General features: G+C 49.1%; 1 protein-coding gene across 1 annotated transcript in view; it reads right to left on the bottom strand.

The window, feature by feature from the left end:
• Nucleotides 1–4431: 4431 nt before the first annotated feature.
• The window catches only part of Itm2c (integral membrane protein 2C), a 14737-nt gene continuing 6542 nt past the window's right edge, over nucleotides 4432–12626 (bottom strand). Inside the window, exons 2-6 of the mRNA XM_008838064.2 lie at nucleotides 10039–10179; nucleotides 7729–7917; nucleotides 6643–6753; nucleotides 6009–6159; nucleotides 4432–5592 (exon numbers count right to left, since the gene is read on the bottom strand). Coding sequence (XP_008836286.1) covers nucleotides 5501–5592; nucleotides 6009–6159; nucleotides 6643–6753; nucleotides 7729–7917; nucleotides 10039–10179 — 684 coding nt within the window. The 3' untranslated portion in view covers nucleotides 4432–5500. The remainder of the gene's footprint in view (nucleotides 5593–6008; nucleotides 6160–6642; nucleotides 6754–7728; nucleotides 7918–10038; nucleotides 10180–12626) is intronic.

Raw genomic sequence — 12626 nt, 5'->3', positions numbered from 1 at the left:
CACACACACACACACACACACACACACACACACACACACACCACACCACATTACATCACATCAGAAACAGAAAAGCATAAAATTCAAAACTTTAAAACAGTCAGAAAAGGGGCTGGAGAGATGGCTCAGCAGTTAAGAGCGCTGATTGTTCTTGCAGAAGACCCGGGTTTGAATCCCAGCACCCACATGGCAGCTAACAACCGTCCATAACTCCAGTTCCATTTACCTACATGCAGGCAATACACGCATACACATAAAATAAAAATAATAAAATATTTTTAAAAAACAGAAGAAAAACTACAGTATAATGTTTCTTCAATCTTTAGGTAGGATTTGTTTTAAAATTTTTTATTTATTTTTATTTTATGTGTATGAGTGTTTAGCCTACAAATATATGTGTACCTATGTTGTGTTATACAGAGGCCAGAAGAGGGAACTGGGGTTATGAACGGTTGTTAGCTACCACGTGGGTGCTGGGAACTGAACCTAGGTCCCCTGAACCATCTCTCCAGCCTAGGATAGGATTTCTTAAATAAGATGCAGCAAGCTTTAAGCAGAAGATGGATAAATCTGACTATATTAAAGTGAATAATTTCAGTTCATTGAAGAGACCACACAGAAAGTGAGAGGACAAACCACAAACTAGGGTAAGGCATTTGCCACTCATCAATGACAAAATATCAAATTATATAAAACATACTAAGAACTTCCACAAAAAAATAAGAAACATCCTCTCAAACAGGCCAAAGACCACAAGTAGTATTACAGGAAACGAAATTTGAGATCCAATAGTTACATGAAACTGGCTTCAGTTTCCTAGTCATCAGAGATGAAATTAAAATCATGATAAATCCTTTTATTCTCAATCCGCTGTCAAAAAAAATCTTAAGGCTTTCTTATTTTCTTTAATTTTTAAAATTATTTTTACGTGTATGAGTGTTATGCCTGCATGTGTTTAAGTGCACTCATGTCGTCCAGCGCCTGGAGAGGACAGAAGAGGGCGTCGGATCCCCTGGAACTGCAGTTATGGACAGTTGTTAGCCACCAAGTGGGTGCTAGGATTCGAACCTGGGTCTTCTGCAAGAACAGCCAGTTCTCTTAACAGCTGAGCCATCTCTCCAGCCCTGCTTAAGACTTCTTAATATCAAGTGTTGGCAAGGACGTGGAATGAGAAAAATGTCTCAAGAGTACAGCAGAGAGTGCAAATTGGCTCTACCCTACAAAAACAATTGGGCAGAATTTGTGTGAAATGAACATTTGCACACTGTGTGAGCTGCTGATTCTATTTTTGCTGTACGTGGCAAAGAAACCCTTGTCCAAGTATACCATAAGCCCCATAAAAATATTCACAAAGCACTCTAATTGTAAAAACTCAAAGAACCCTAATGGTCATTGTTAAATAGGTAATTAAATTTTATATTCATATACTGGATTCATGTTACATCAGTAAACATGAATCAAATGCTACAGGCATCAGTCAACACAGTTGGATCTCAGAAATACATTACTGATGGAAACAGTAAGGCAGAGAATAAAACATATATGATGGTTTATGACTACTTCCATACTATTTAAATCCAATCAATGCTCTATTAGGAGCTCTTAGATATGTGGTTCATTCATGAAGAAGCTCAGAAAAAGGATAAAGAATTACCTGGCCCGGTTAATTACTGTAACATTGGTTAATACATGGGAAATTGACGTATTCAAGGTTATCTTTGGATTAAGTGTGCCTTTGTATTAATTCAGTAGGTTTTGAGTATCTCCTACAGGGTTTTGAGGTACTGGGGGTGTGGAGGACAGGGACTGGGGTAATATGGAAGTCTTCTGATATGGATTGCCAACAATTGCTTGTATCTCTAAGCCTGGATGCCCCTCCCAGCCTAGAGGTGGCCCACTTCAGTCCTCTTGAATCTTGGCTAAGTTTGACTTGCCTTTATCAAAATAATGTAATGAAATAATAGGCTGGTTCCCCTGATCCCAGGCCTTGAGGATTGGTGATTTCTGCCTTCCTTCTTTCCAGAGTTCAACTGATGAACTATCAGGACACCAGGATAGACTGGCGAGGATCGGTTTCCTGAGGCCCTTGGAGGGTGTGCCCATCGTGGGCGTCAACTTCCAGCTAAGCTGCCCTAGCTAAATACAAATCAAGAAAGCAGTTACTGCAGGACTTAGTCCTTCAGTCATGCAGTTGAACTGTGTCAATCCACATAAAGGAAAAGCTTAAAGTGCCATCGGGTCATGGGGTTCCGGGGTGCTATTATAACCAGACTCAGGTCTATTTGTTGCTCAAAAGCCAATATGCAAAGACACTGAAGTTGGTAGGAAGGAAATTAAATTTATTCAAGGGTGCTATCCCTAGAGCACTGTCTTGCAGAACGAAGGCACATGAAGGAGTTTTCAGAGAGAAGGAGCAGTGGGCAGAAGTTGCAAAGGTGAGTGAGGAGCAAGGTCGAGTGAGGTCTGTCACTGGTCTTCGTCTTTTCTTCCCTTTGGTCAGAACATAGCAATCGACCTGGACCTCCTGGGGCTAATTCTTCTATTTATTTATAGGAACATACTACTTTTCTGGCATTTCAACCTCAGTAGCTTTTATGCTTCATTATGGACCTGAAGAAAAAGGAGGAAGGGGCCTGCCTTACACACTTTGATGTGGCCTGAAGGTCACCAAATGCTCTGAGCTCTAGACATCTAAAGAAAGATTTAGCAGCATTTTAATCGTTCAGGTGTAGCTTTATTTAGCTTTGTGAATCAGGGAAGGGGAAGTTACTTCGCAAAGGACAACTTGCCATGTCACAGTATTGGGAATCTTCTTTCCGTAGACGACTGATAGGTTTTGCACTACTCATTAAACTTTATAACTTATTGATAATGTCATACTAACGATGTCAAATATTTTGCCTGTAATAAATGCTTCATAATGCAAACCACATGCCCAAATGAAATCACCAGTTGTGGCTTGGTCTATAAAGATGTTATCTCAGTAGTTCGGTGTGCTTCACAACTGTATTAAACATCTTATCCTGTGAGCTGCTTGTTCATATTCTTTTCCCCACTTATCAGACTTTTCATTTTGCATGATTTGTTAAAAACTTTGCATATTAAGGACAATAGCTTTTATGTTGTTTGATAATCATCTTCCAAGATTGCTGCTTATAAACTAAAGGCCCATGGTAGATTTTGCTGTATATAAATTTTAGCTCTACATTAATTTTCACTTAGTGGGGATAATGCTTTCTTTTTGTGGGGGAGGGTACTGACACGGGGTCTCCCTATATCCCCAGTTGGCCTGAAACTCTATATGTAGACCAGGCTGGCCTCAGTCTCCACTGATTTCTGCCTCCTGAGTGCTGGGATTAAAGGTGTGCAGCACCTAGATTGCTTATTACTGTCTTCTTTTCGAACATATCTGGCTTTATTTCATGTATAAAATTTGATTCATTCAGAATTCATTTTGGCCAGAAAGGTAGGATATAGGTTTGGTCAAAATGGCTTGTCAGTTCTTTCTTAAAAATAACCCACGAGTCCCCACTAACTTGAAATGCCATGCTAAACCATATATCAAATTTCCTTGTAATTTAAGCCGATTCTGAGTCCCCCACTGTGTCCTACTGACCTCTTCCTCTGCTACTCCAAACTCCTTATCATCATTTGCACTGAATATGAGAAGGGCAGTTCTCTGCCCTTTGTGGGATTTATATGGCTTTTCCTGTTGACTTTTTCCCAAGAACTGATTGTGTCAAGTTCAAAACCAAATTGGGCTAGCATTTTAAACGATTGCATGGCATTTAGAAGGAAGCTAAGGGACACAGGATGCCTTTGTTCCCGAACAAGGTATGTCTGCATGAGTCTGAATCTTTTGTGTCCCCTGAGAAGTCAGTAAGACTGAAGAGCTCTGGGGTGTAGGTCCCCACCCACCCTCAATCCCAGACAAGGCACAGGTTTTACTTCCTGGGTCCACTTAACCAAGGCCAGGGCCAGTTCTCCCTCCTCCTCCCTCACCCTTGGAGAATATGACCCTGTGACTATTTCAGATCCGTCAAGAGCAGTTACCAATTGCCCAGACATTGTGGAGAACTCGACACTGTCTTTGCGCAATGCTGATGTCATCTGCCAGTGAAATATGTTGCATGGTTCTTTATGGGCACTTAAAAACAGCTTGACCTTGGGTGGTTTCCCAAAGCTCTCTGGGTACTTCCCTGTTCCTCAGTTACAAATGTGAGCCCCACTTGACTCAGACCCTGTCCCAGGGACAAGGGAAACAATGGAAGGGACACCCCATGTTCCCTGGCTGAACCGGGGACTAAGGCTGCCTCTTAGGGGCCAGATGCCAAGGTCTGACTTCTCCTTGCCTATCATCTCTGCTGCTTTGTCCCCGGGGTACCCCCAACCCATTAGGTAGCCCTACCCACTACACCAGGGCCAAAGTCAGAAGTATAAGATTTTTTATTTTCTACAGACACTCCTGAAAAGAGATCTAATAGAGAAAATATACAAAGCATTTAAGAGTTTCATCTCCAGGGAGCACCCAAGTCTGACTGGAGGCACCAAAGCCTCTCCCAGGCCCAGGGCTGAGGACGGTGAGCACATGGAACATCAGTAAAAACATGCAAAAGTGAGAAGGAGAAGGGAAAACGTGGCGCTCCCCCACAGGAGGAGGCAGGGACAAAGTACCAGGGGGCTCTCCCTCCCCCTTCCATCTTTCACAGCAGCGCTGGCCTATGGAAAAGCATGAGCTCGCCCACTGCCCAGAGCCTGCAGTTCCCTGCAGATGACTCCCCACCGTGCCTGTCCCTCCATGCCCGCCTGCTCCTGACTTGGCTGTGGGCAGCTTGTGTTCTAGGTGCCAGGCCAGGAGGCAGCCGGTTCCTTATTTCTTTGGTTCCACTCAGACAACAATTGTGCTTGGCAGATTCATCCCACCCCCAAACTCCAGACTCTTTCTGGTAGGCTGAAGGCACAGGCAGGAGTCCTGAGAGACCCCGGGATAACCACCATGTCTTTGTGCTCTGACGGGTCAGACCCAGGACACAGCTCCTATCGTTAGTCCACAATTATGCCTACAAACCAGGACGGCAGAGGAGGTGCACCATGCAAGGAAAAGTCTTCAGGACTTCTCCAGCTGTGCAGGGTATTTCTGAATCCCATGCCGAGTCCCTGTCCATGTCCCTGCCCCAGGCCGTCACGTGTCCAGGACCCCTCCCTTTAGTCCTTCCCCTTGGCCCAGCCACTGGGGAGTTGACTTCAAGATGATGGGTCACAGAAACCATCTTGGGCAACTGTTTTCTCCCACCCCACACCTGGGAGGCCAGCAGAGGTAGGGGCCTCAAGAGATCCTGGCCCTGGTACAGGGAGGTGGGCAGGGCTGGAAAAGAAAGGTGGGACACGTCACATCTATGGAAAGGCGCCCAAGGTACAAGCTAAGCAGGGGGAGGGAGGAGGGCCAGAGAGTGGCCAGAAGGAGAAAGAAGAGGGTATGGGTGGGCCTGGGGGAGAGGCCTCACACCACCCCACAGATAAGCGTCTCCACCACAAAGGTGTTCTCAAAGTGCCGGATGGCGTTGCAGTTCTTGGCTCCTCGTTTGTTGATCCCTGGGAAGTAACAGAAAAATCCCAGTAAGGTCTGTATCTGGGCCTAGAAAGGTAGCCAACCTCTGAGTCTGAGAGGGGCCTTGGGGCCTGGCAGGGCAGGCAGGAGGAGACCCCAGAAGTGACACCCAGAAGCAGCACTGTGGAACGGAAAGAGCTCCTAAGCTCCTAGCCTCAGTTCTGTGCCTGTCACCTCCCTGCTGTGTGACATTAGGGGTGCTACTTAACCTCTCTGTGCCTCCTGTTTCCTTATCTTTAAAAATGATGATGATAGTCAAGAGGGCAAGGCAATGTGAGGCACACTGTAAAGTAGTTGTTTAACATTCACTGGGGTCAGGTTATATCCTGGTATTTGGGCTCTTGGACGCTGTCAGAGGCTGACTGGGATTTGGAGCCCAGGGCAGGGGCCTGCCACTCACGTCTCCTGGTAGCCCGGCGCCGTAGCCGGTAGGTGTCCTTCCCATTGCACAGGTGGAAGATGAAGGAGCCCAAGGCCTCCTTGTCACTGACGTGCTCTGTCACCACCATCTCTTCCTGGATGATGTACGTCTGTGGTAGGTAGGTGCCTCTCTGCAAGGTGAGGGGTCGTGGCATAGGGTCAGTTCCCAGGCCCCTCCCACCATGCTCTCACACACCCCTGCTCCACCTCTGAAATGTTACACACACACACACACACACACACACACACACACCCTCATTCCCATTCTCGCTAGCCCTTCTGATGTCCCCAGACTGGTGCCTGTCCTGCGCTGTGGTGAGCTTTGGCATGTGTGCACGTATGGCCTCCTACCCTAGGGGAAGAGCTCTTGGGTGCAGGGCCTGCATTCTCTCCCCTCATGCTGGCCCCGGGCATGAACTTGAATGCTAAAGGAAGCTGTCCTTGAGATTCTATGAAAAGAGAAGTAACTCCGAGGATGGGTCAGGGCTCGGTGGAGCAGTGCCCCTTCTGGGATTCAGGAAAAATAGCCCTCATTTCCCCTTCCACAGCAAGCTCCCTTGCTTCAGAGTTGGCTTTCTCAAAGGAGGAGACAGGTGGGACAAGATGTTGCTCACCTTCACGTTCATGAGAAGCTCCCAGAAGTTGCGAGGGGGCAGGACGATGGTGGTGTTCAGCTCAATGACGTAGCACTTGTCTAGGGAGATGTCGTGGTAGGCAGTGAGACCCTGAGAGGGAGGGGGTATCTGTTAGTCTCTGTGGGAGGCAAAGGCCTGTGCCAGGCCAGCCTGCTGGAGGCTTCTAGCCAGCAGAGGCCTGAATCCTACCATTCAATCCCAGCTCTGAGGCTTCAAAAGTGGACCCCCTCCGCCCCACCAAGTTCCTGGACATCTGGTCAAGTGCATCCTCCTCCCGCTCCTCTCCAGCCCAGGCTGGTGAAGGCACTACTTAACAGACAAATCACACTGGTTCATTTAATGCCTCAGTTACTACGAAGGCAAGATTTCCTGGAGTTTGCAGGGTTAGGTGAGCATTGGGGCGCCTGATTATATCCCAACTATGCATTTCATCACACTGGTGAGGTGCAGCTGTCCTCTAGAAAGATGCCATGTTCCAGTCTCCCCAGGCCTCTGCTACAGGGCACCCAAAACAGAGAACAGGGTTAACAGACACCTAGCAGGCTTTGGAAAGCAGCTACCTGGGAAAGAGTTAGGGCCTGCATCTTGCCGGCCTCAAAAGCAGCTGGGCAAGGGTGGTACCCTCAAGGGAGAAGGAACTGGCTAGGAAAGGCAAGCAGGAGCCTTCCAGAGTGCTGGCAGTGGGCCTGACCTTGACCTGGGTCGCTTTACAGAAACTCATACCTCTGTAGAAACCCACTTAGCACGTCTGACATTGGGTATGCAAAGGTGAGCAGACACGGGATCTGTGGCCTCACCAAGGCAGCCAGCTCCTGTAGCTGTCAGAAAGCCCAGGATAAAGCACCTCACTCCCACCCCAGTCTACCTGTGGCAATAACAAACAGTGCTACCTTCGTCATAAATGCAGTATCTTCAAAAGGCTAGTCAGGGTGACTCAGACACAGTTTATACACATTCCAGGGATTCTCTGGTGCTCTTGCTCCTTGTTCCGGGTTCCCAAGACAGTCTCCCACTGTTTCACCCCAGGTCCAGGCTAGCCACTGGCTTCCCACAAGTCAACCTCACCCGTTGGAAGTCATGGATGATGTCTGCAGGGTCCCCACCGCCAAACTGGGGCACAGGGACATTGATACGCTCATAGTTCTCTTCGAGGTAAATCTTCACGTCCTCTTCCAGTTCCATCCGAGTCCGGATCTGGGAGGACAGGGAGTCCTCATAGAGCACACCACAGTGGAAGAAGTTATCTCGGGCCAGCTGCACGAGGAGAGACAGATGGTCATGCAGGGTGGTGACATGGCTGCACAGCCTATCCGTCTACGTCAGGCCTGGGAAGCAGGAAGTATGAGGTCTGGAAAACTATCAAAGACGGGGAAACTGCGAAGCATGGGGAGGCAGATCAGAGTCCAGGGCTGCTCGTGAGAGATGAGGTGAGCCTTAGAGAAGGTAGTTCAGTCACATACATGGAAAGGAGAATGAGTGGGGACTGCCATTCATGGATGGAAGACCTCTCTGAGCCTCAGTTTCCCCATCTGTAAAGCATCGTGATTTCTTTTTTAAAATTTATTTATTATTTTTATTATATGTGTATGAATATATTGCCTGCATATATATAAGTACACTGGTGTCGGTAATGCCCATGCAGGTCAGAAGACAGCGTTGGATTCCCCTGGAACTGGAGTTATGGATGGTTGTTAGCTACCATGTGGGTGTTGGGAACCAAACCCAGGTTCTCTGCAAAAGGAATCAGTGCTCTTAACCACTAAGCCATCTCTCCAACCCAGCATCATGATTTCTAAGGTCTCTCTGGCCTCAAAGTTTGAGAGTCTATGAAACAGGTGGGCAAGCAAGAGGAGAATCAACTGGCTTTGTAGGTTGGACAGAGGGTAGATCCTACAGAAAGCCTGAATGGGCAGGAGGGACAAAGCCACGGGGTGGACAGGCCGGGCCTGTGGGCACCACCAGAGACACCCACCTGCAGACCTTGGGTGGAGGAGGGGCTCTAAGACAACGTGGCAGTAGCTCCTGTGGACAGGTCCCACCACTCCTAGACATGTGCCCCTGAGCAGCCTTAAGTACCTGTCACTGTCCCATCAGGCAGATGGTTTAATTGTTCCTCAGCAGCTGAAGTCACGCAAATGTCGCAGGCATCAACTGGGCAATGGGGCCACCAGTGTGCTCACCATGACTTCTCCAGGGATCCAGCGCTCCAAGGTACTACTGCCTGACATAATTAGCAGAATTTCCCTTTCTCTGTTTGAGAAACTCTCCTAAGATGAATCATCACAGTCGCACGAGGCCTTGAGGGCTTGAGGGAGCCCAAGGGGGAGGCAAGGAAGGCCCTGGGTGGCAGCCAGGCCAGAGGCAGACTGGATTACTCACACTGTCCCCAGGATACTTGGGAACTGTCTGGGAAGTGGTAAGGGGTGAGGAACCCCAAGAGCATGAGTAGGGTCTGGGAAGAGAAAAGAGACCAGAGCCACAGCATGAAAAAGCCAGAGAAGGGTCCTGTATCACAGAAGGAGGAGACATGCCTGGCAAAAGGCAAGCTCGGAAGTGTAGGAAGCTTGTTCTCAGGGGAAGTCCTGGAGGTGTGAGTGTGGGAACGGAGGTCTCCAGGGGAAAGCCAACAGACTCTCCAGGTATTTCCACTGTGGAAAACCGAGGTGACAACAACACTAAATGCTTAAAGACTGTACAGGTCATTTGGGTCAACAGTGACCGGCAATCCTAGCCTTGGCTCACCCTGAGCTTCCCCGTTGATAATATTCATGCTTACTCTCTCGAGCTACTTTTAATTTAACTGCAATCAGCATGCAAGTGTGGTGACACTTCCTCTTCCCCAGGTCTGGAGAGTCCAACTTCCAGCCCAGATTGCTAGTGGATGTGACTGGGGGGAGGAGAGCTCCTTTATAGACCTAAAGACTGTGGTGAGCTATGCATGACCATCTGGAACCCAAACGTCTGCAAAGGGAATTGAGTTAGGTCATGTGCCATAAGACCCTTGGTTACAGAGTCTGGGCTCCAAAGAATCACAAACTACCAACTTCTCTGTTGAACCCGAGAGCTAGTGACAATTCCTTAAAGTGGCTCTGTGGGAGGGGCTCCAGTGCTGCTGCCTGGATCCATATTTGACCCTCCAAAATAAGGGCAGAAGTTGAGGCAGTCTGAGCCCAGCAAAAAGTTACTGGGAAGGAAGGGAACTGTCCCCTGGGCCTGCCGATGCCTGGCTCTCCTGAGTGCAGGTCTAGGGCTTCTTGATGTCTCCCTTCACATGTCCCCAGGCCCTGGCTCTCCACGGCTCCTACACGCTCAGCACACTTCCCTCATTCTTGTCTCCGTGCTGCCCCTTCTCCACCCACCTGCCTGACTCCTTACCTGAGCAAGGAAGAAGTATCTGTAGATGTAGACGGAGGCGAAGACGAGGCCCATGAGCAGCACGACCATGCCCATGGACAGGTAGCACACGCCGCCCACCGAGCCCCCTTTCCTGGAGCGGTGGCGAGGGGGCCGCTCCTCCTGTGAATGGAAGTTCTGGGGTCAGGCTGGTGCCCCAGAGGGGATCTTCTCCTGAATTCTCCCTCCCCTAAGTGAGATCACCCCTCTGGCTGGGCTAAGAGCCCTGGGGGAACAGAAGGGCAGCACAGATTGCCTGAATGAAAAGGAGCCTTGACAAGGTCTCCCCTTCCAGTTAGACAGAAAATGAGCCCCCTAAAAACAATCAGCTTGGATTAAACACACACATTTTGAATGGCCTGTCTGTTTAGATTCCTTAGTAGACCAGCTTGACTACCTTCCAGTCCTTCAAACAGAGAGCGGGATATACCAAATGGCCTTAGTGACTCGATTAGACCAAGGAGCCCAGACTCTGTAACCAAGGGAACCAGATGTATCTGGTAGGCTGGGAGCCATTGCCCTGGGCAACGGGAAGCCCAAGAGTGACAAGACCCACCTTGAAGTTGGAGCTACAGGATGGAGTGGGAGAAGGGCAGTGGGTGACGGATGGGAAGAGGTACTGGTTATCTTTTTCCTTGCTGTGATCAAATACCTGGTAAGAAGCAACTTAAGGGAGGGTTTCTTTTGGCTTACAGTTTGAGGATGCAGTCGACCACGGTAGGGAAGGCATGAGGGAGGTTTGCTCATTCACATCTGGGGTATTAGGTAGCAGACAGATGAATGCTGGCACTTAGCTGGCTTTCTCTTTTTATGCAATCTGGGTTTTCAGCCCATGAGATGGTGCTACCCACAGTCAGGATGTGTCTTTCCCTTATCAGTTAAACCTCTGTGGGAAAACCTCACCAACTCATGCAAAGGTATGCCTCATTTTAATGCCTTAGGTGTGTCTTAATCTAATCAGGTTGGCAATAGAAATCAGCCATCACAGGAGACTGGTGTGGAAACTGTTGGACTCTACTAGGGTGGTCACTGACTGTTGGAAGCAGGGGCTTTGAAAAGCCCAGAGGATCTGGTCCTGGGTGCTTATCTCCAACCAAGCAGCCCTGGACTGTTTACTGTGCTCAACTATTCCTCCATGGTATCAGATGGTCTGCCAGAAGTAAAGTCTATAAGGTGAAGTTTGAAAACATCTGGAAGGTGGGAATTCTCAGAAGGAAGGAAGCATGGCTGTAAGGGAGGCCAGGCCACAGAGCTCCAGAAAAATAGCCTGCTTCGGGAGCCGGACTTGGGCTCAGTTGCAGGACTGCCAGAACACTAGCCAGACCCACCTCCAGGCCACACATATCTGAGCTAGTGAATGGTGTATGAGTGTACACGTTAGCATAACTGCCTTGCCCGGAGCTAGACTGAGGGCTAGTGGGGTAACCTTGGCTATTTCTCTGCCTGACTTCCCTTCCCCCACCCTAGCCTAGGTTGGCCCTTGTCTATCCTTGGAGATGTCACAGAAGTCCTAGATTTGTTTCTGCCTCTAGTATTTGCCACTTAACCCTTTTTTCTGTGCTGTTCAGACATGGCCAAGACATGTCAGAAGTTAATACCCACAGACCTGCCCCCCTCCCCAACCTTGAGAAGCTTTGGCAGACTAGGGAATGGAGCTTTCCCATAGGCCAAACAAGCAGGTCTCACTGACCCTGCCATCATGTTGTGGAATCCTGTTGTGTTTCTCTTTTCCCTGAAGTGTTGGGATGGTGGGGGATACCCTCCTGGCTCCTGTCCAGGTACCTCAGGTCAGACCATTCTTAGCACAGTGTGGAGGTATGGGCTTTGGCCTTAGGACTAGGGGTGAGCCCCACCGGAGGGTCTGATTCCCTGCTGCCTGGCACTCTTCAACTCAACCTCTAGAATAGGACAGAAAATGTCTGGGGGTCCTACACTGACACATTCCTCAGTGTCCCACTCCCCACCACATGGCCCATCCTGCACCCCACCCATAGGTCTGCCCTCCAGAGAGCTGGTCCAGGGCAGCTGCTGGCCCTAGGGGCAGGGGACTACAGTGGCATTCAGTTCACAGTGAAACTCTGGGGTGATCTATAACCAAGGTCCATCGGCATCGCCCAAGAACAAGCCACCCAGGGCTCCTGCACATGAGGCCGGCAGAGATGGCTGTGGTGGTCTGCTCTTGTGGTCATAAGTGATCACAGGAAAGGCCTAGGACAGGACAGGCTGCCCTCAGGGCACAATGTACTCCAAGGCCACACTGTATCTAGGGAGTTGAGGGCCAGGGGATTCCAACAGGACGGTGCATGCTCCATCCTTACTCAGGTCTTCTGGAGGTGACCAGCCTCTAAGGGAGGAAAAGAAACAAAGAACCTGAAAGCCCTTTGTAGAGGACAAAGTGTGAGATAAAAATAGCTCTACGGGCTGGGCCTTCCTTTTTTAGGGCTGCCACTGCTGTAGAGGCTGCATAGTGCCTATGCTTTCGATCCTGGAAAACCAGAAAAGCTAGCTTAGGGAGTTACTGAGGAAATCAAATGAGAAAGGGGAGGGAGGAAGAGCGGGAAGGGGGGGGA

This window comes from Nannospalax galili, unplaced genomic scaffold, assembly GCF_000622305.1.
Source record: "Nannospalax galili isolate Female #2095 unplaced genomic scaffold, S.galili_v1.0 scaffold1138, whole genome shotgun sequence".
In the NCBI taxonomy this organism is placed as follows: domain Eukaryota; kingdom Metazoa; phylum Chordata; class Mammalia; order Rodentia; family Spalacidae; genus Nannospalax; species Nannospalax galili.
This window is presented reverse-complemented; position numbering and strand designations above follow the sequence as displayed.